At 42.4% G+C, this 5,307-nt stretch overlaps 1 protein-coding gene across 2 annotated transcripts; it reads right to left on the bottom strand.

Annotated features, from left to right (window-relative positions):
- Positions 1–2,688: 2,688 nt before the first annotated feature.
- Positions 2,689–5,006, bottom strand: SIVA1 (SIVA1 apoptosis inducing factor). Of its 2 annotated transcripts, XM_019550799.1 has the most exons (4): positions 4,711–5,006; positions 4,233–4,391; positions 3,704–3,860; positions 2,689–2,940 (listed from the first exon to the last, which is right to left on the bottom strand). In XM_019550799.1, exons 1-4 carry the CDS (start codon positions 4,742–4,744, stop codon positions 2,883–2,885), a joined length of 408 nt encoding a protein of 135 aa, XP_019406344.1. In that variant the 5' UTR covers positions 4,745–5,006; the 3' UTR covers positions 2,689–2,882. The 2 variants fall into 2 exon arrangements, with proteins under 2 accessions (XP_019406344.1, XP_019406343.1); XM_019550798.1 differs by lacking the exon at positions 4,711–5,006 and having other exon boundaries at positions 4,233–4,637.
- Positions 5,007–5,307: the final 301 nt, after the last annotated feature.

Here is a 5,307-nt window from a genome sequence, read left to right as displayed (position 1 = left end):
GCAAGGGCTGAAGGTTGAACACTGCAGTAGAATAAGCATAAATGCTTCTTGACAGCACTTTTAATATAACTGGACTGCTTACCTAGTTTCAGTGTCACTTACTTTTGGGGGCTGATTATAATTGATCATTGAGTCTTCCGTCTCCAGTGCGCTGAATCCAAGAATACAGCACAATAGGCTGCATACAATAGCGAGCAAGTGGCAAGCAACAATAGTGATACGTTGAATGAGCGACCCACGGCAGGTTTTTGTGAAGCAGGAGAACCTTAAGTGTCCTGAACTAGTTATATTGGGGTTAAAAGGAAAGGAAAAATGTCATCCCATGCCCATCTGTCACTGAAGTGCCTGCAGCTTGTGTTCTTTAATTGCATTTCATGAATTTTTTCCTCTTGTTAAGCTACACAGAACAGCACACGATTTATTTCAGATGCACTTCAGTAGTAAAGGACATGATTTATACAACTACCCACTGCAGATATTCTTAAGAAAGCTTTTTTGACAAGTAAGTCTTACATAGACATTTATATTCAGACCAGCTACCTGCACACAGCCCCTTAGATGTGAATAGTTAAAACACACTTGCCACTTTGAAATATCCAACTCCAACAGTAATGTGAGGCAATCTTTCATTTATTTTCGAGGCAGCCCACATTTGACTTTGCCAAGTTGCATGCAAGTCTGTTTGTCATGGCCACCTTGTGACCTTCACTTTTAGCAGCCTTGTTAATTTGCTTGGTAGAGGAAATGCCTATATATTTATACTGTATATAAAACAATATGGTGCTGATCGGATGGGATCTGCAGCTGCTATCTTAACACAAGCAAGGTGGCAATGAACAAGAATGCTCTGAAGACTCTTTCTTTGTGTGCAAGGAATGGATGGTCTCAGTTCTATTCCACAATATAGTATGTGCACTACTCGACTAGAAGCGATGGGGCAAACAGGTACAATAAGGGTGGAGGTAGTACCTTATGCTCACTAAATGCACTAACCCCCCGTATTTACCTACATTTAAGATTACCCCCAATTCTTTAAGTGGAAAACTTCTAATGTTGTTACAATGCTCCCATGTATAGAATTTATTTATACGAGGGTCATCTTTAGGGACCTACTGAATTTGCGATTTTCACGGAAACTGTGAATTTGGTTGGTCCCTGCATAAAGCCCGGTTCCTGCAAAAAGGATCAGGGACCATGAAAAGGTACAAAATCAGCAGCAAGCAGGGAGTTTAAAAAAGAGAGAACTGCAAAAACAGATGAGGACAGAAAGTCCTGGTATCCTGACACCTGGGGGAGGGAGAAGGGGGCAGAATTTTACTGTGAGTGTAGTGTCCCCCCCTTGCCTCTGATTGGTTATGGGGCCCCAGAAGTCTCACCCCTCCCCAGAGATTGACAGATGGCCATGCATGCATGTCCTGCCGTGAAAATGGTACCTGGCACTGCGCTTGAACCATGAAATCGGGGGCAGCCACCCCAAATTCGGTTAGTCCCTAGTTATCATAAATCTTTCCCTCTCCTTCAGTTGCAGTGGGGAAAGCAGTGGCTGGCAGTAGGGAACTCAAGTAGCCTGACCCTTGACTGCTCACCTACATGTCTACATCTCTTGGCATGTGCTCCCCACCCACTACCCGCCCTCTTTGCTGTCTCTGCTCGCCCCAGCCACGTGCTCTCCAGCTCTGGGTCTAGAGTTGGCAGAATGGGCAGCTACAGCAGCTGCCTGCCTCCGTGATACCTTCGATTCCAGTACAAGGCAGGTTAAATGTTAAAAATGGAGGTGATGGGGGGACCTCATCTTGGATTTGAGTACATATGGTAGTTTTTTTAACATTTTAGAAAAAAAAACCCAAAAAACAAAAAACTGTTGCCTTTCCTTCTGACAATATTCAATTTATGATATAGGCAGACAACAAGCTTCATATTTAGAAACAATTTCACAAACAGCTGCTTAGTTACTGGAAGTGTACCAAAACTCTCATCTGATACTTTAAGCCAGAGGCCAGAAGCACTTATAATTAAAAGCTGATCTCATGCAAGCAGGGTTTGTTGTTTTTTTTTTTTTGGAGCACACTGCAAAAAACCACAGAAAGATTCAAACTGCCATCCATAATTTGGAAACATTCGGTCACAAATATATTAATTTCCCTTCTGCACTTTGCATTAAATGACCTAAGCCAAGTATTCTTCTGTGTTATGATTCTACAAGATAATTAGAATCCCAGCCACCTCAAAAGGTACAAGATTGTGCATCTAGAACAAGAAATATAATCCCATGGAAAAAAAAAGTCACTATACAAATACATTGGTTTACAGTTCAGAATAGAAACCTGTACTTCAACATGAGCAACAAATTATAAGAATTCAAAGCACTGAATGTGTAGTCTACATATCTGTTGCAGTACTGGAAAAAAATCATTGCCTTTCAAAAAGCATATCAGTCTAGAGCAATGGTTCTCAGCCTCCTTGGACTTGAGGCTTCCCCCTCTATAATTCACATAAATTGGAGGCCACTCAATTCACACGATTAATGTATCTCTTACTATGCTTACCTCCTTATAGGAGCTGGGGAATTAGCATGGCAGGATCTCATGGCACCTGGTTGAGAATCACTGGTCTGGGACAAGGAAACCTAAAACGGTCTTTGAGGTTAACTGTAGTTTAGCTAAAATAACCAAGGCAATACTTCAAAAGTCTCATCAAAATATAAAAAGAGTTTATTTAGTTAGCTACGGTATAAAAATACAATATAAACATACAATACACATCAACCTCACTGTTAAATCCATCCACTAGAAGTGTTAGTTATTCAGCTATAAAAAGATGATTCTTCATAGAACTGAGAGAGACATCTTAGTCGCAAAGAGGTACTGGCAGATCATTAAAATTTAGACTTCAAACATTGAGCAACCACTGCAGAGAACTTGCTCACCAACGTCACTGTAACTAGAAGAAAAAAAGAAGTCAGTTGAGCATCCCCTATTTCTTGTACAGTATTGAAAAGAAAAGGAAAGAAAAGAAAAAAAAGATTCCCTTCTCTCTTCAACAGCTACGGAAAGCAAGAGAACCCCACAGAAATTACCAGGCTCCCATCAGGCATTTATACACATGCTCCAAGAGTGGGGGGAGGGTGCTTCAATTATAGTAGCTCTGAGAGCTGGTCTAATTAAAGCACTCTGAGTGGCTCATGTATCAGTGTCCCCGTGCATAAAAACGGCAGCAGGGGCGCTTTATCTAAAGCTTGTTGAATGAGACACTGGAGGTTGCTTTAGCATGGCAATTACCACACTCCAGACTCAATTAATCTGTAATTACAGTGCATCAGAGCAGCCTTGATGCTTATGTATAGGCGCCCATCACTACTCTGCATTTGAGGAATGCTCATAGAACTTAAAGCTACCAGCACAATACAGCTCTACTGGGAAGAGATACAAGACATGCATCTCACCTCCCAGGCCATGTGACTGTAACTCCAATTCATCATTTCCATTAGGATGAGTATCAGAAGCAGCGTACCAGCGTAACTATAGTTTCTATGTTTTGGGGAGTTTTAAAGACATAAAAACTATACACCTGCCCTGAACATATCAGTCAGGCACTTACACATCATATACGAGTAGACTGTCTCAATCTGATGCAGCTGCATTTTTCCCCCCCTTATAAAATTATGATTCTAAAAACAAGCTTGAAACCATCACAAAACACTTACTCGATTGTGCAACACATAGAACAAATGACAGCGTTACAGCAACTGCAAAGTTTCCTGCAATGCTGACATATCAAGCGATCACACTGCGTGCAAACTTCTTTGATGTCTACGGTCCGTACACACGAGGAGCAGGCTTTGGAAACTCCCATGGGTGGGGCTATTTGGGAGAAAAAAAACAAACAAACAAAAAAACCCATTTTATTATTATTATTTTGCCAGAACAGAAAATTCAAACATACAACATCTAGAGCCCTCCAAGATCCATAGGAACCTATTTATCTGTAGTCAATATTATTATAGTGAAGTGAGCACAAAACTGAATATGTGATAGCTATTCCAGGCACTAGATGCATCCCATGCTTTTACAATTAAAGACAAACTATTTTGTGGCAGCAACACCCAGAGTCTACTTATCCGTTTGGTATCCCAATTTTGCCAGACAACCCTAACTCAGGGCTGTCCAACTGGCAGCCTGGGGGCAGCATACAACCCATAAGAAATGATTAGTTTGCAGCCTCCAGGGTCCCACCTGGTTGCTCTGCCCTCTGATGCTTCAGCTGCAGAAGCAAGTATCTCCAGGCTTTCCTCTCCTCTGGCCCCTGCTTCATGCCCAGGGCGCAGGGTGACATGATGCAGCGTGTGGTAGCCTGCAGCTTGGGGCACCCACAGTGCGCAGCAAAAGGGGACCCTACAACCATGAAGCGGAGGATGGCAGCAGCCCCGGCCCCCATCCCAATTGCTAATTCTGACAGGGCAAAACTTGACCTCAAACCTATCAAGTTTCAGCTAAAAATAAGAATGGTGTGGCCTCTCTGACAGCTTCAGCTTGGTGCTGGCCAATGAAGCCCTGCACAGACACCACCCCAGGGGCAGGACAGGGCGGGCTCTCAGGGGGAATTTTGCTTTCCTTTGCAGCAAGGACATGGCCCTACCTGGGACCTCTTGAGCATCTATGGATAACATTTCACAGAAGCAGGATACTGGCTGCTGCAGTTCTCCTGCTTTACCTGTGCAGGCCAAGCTGTTCGATCTGTGTCGCATCAGGGCTGACAGGTTTATGAAGATTTGATGATGGATCGGTAGAGGGTGGTTTGGCTGGGGACAGAAATGTGGTGCGGAAAATTTTCCAGTGCTTTAAATTTTTCCGTGGGAAATTTGCCATTTCTAAAAATTCGTTGTTTCATAAAATTCATTAGTAACAATGAAAGGATGCCAATACAATATTAGGTAAGCTTAGAAGTTTCAAAGTCGTAATTGTTTTTCAGGTGATTATCCCTAGGAAGTGTGGGAGAGAGCACATCTGTGTTTTACTGATTTGTAAATGGGAGGGTAAATACACTCAGAATCATCCAAACCAAAAATCAAAGTTACGAGTTCACCTAATTGGCTGTGCAGGTTAAATCAAAACCAAAGCACTGCACATCACGCGCAGTTCTGTGTTGTCAGAAGCAGTATCAGAAGCAGTGTACCAACATAATTATAGTTTCTGTATTTCAGGGAGTTTTAAAGACATAAAATCTATACACCTGCCCTGAACATTTCAGTCAGGCACTTACACATCATATACGAGTAGCTCGTCTCAACCAGATGCAGCTGCATTTTTT

The sequence above is a fragment of the Crocodylus porosus genome, unplaced genomic scaffold, assembly GCF_001723895.1.
Source record: "Crocodylus porosus isolate Cpor-Errol unplaced genomic scaffold, CroPor_comp1, whole genome shotgun sequence".
Classification (NCBI taxonomy): domain Eukaryota; kingdom Metazoa; phylum Chordata; order Crocodylia; family Crocodylidae; genus Crocodylus; species Crocodylus porosus.
Note: the sequence above shows the minus strand (reverse complement) of the source record. Positions and strands in the feature narration are given on the sequence as shown.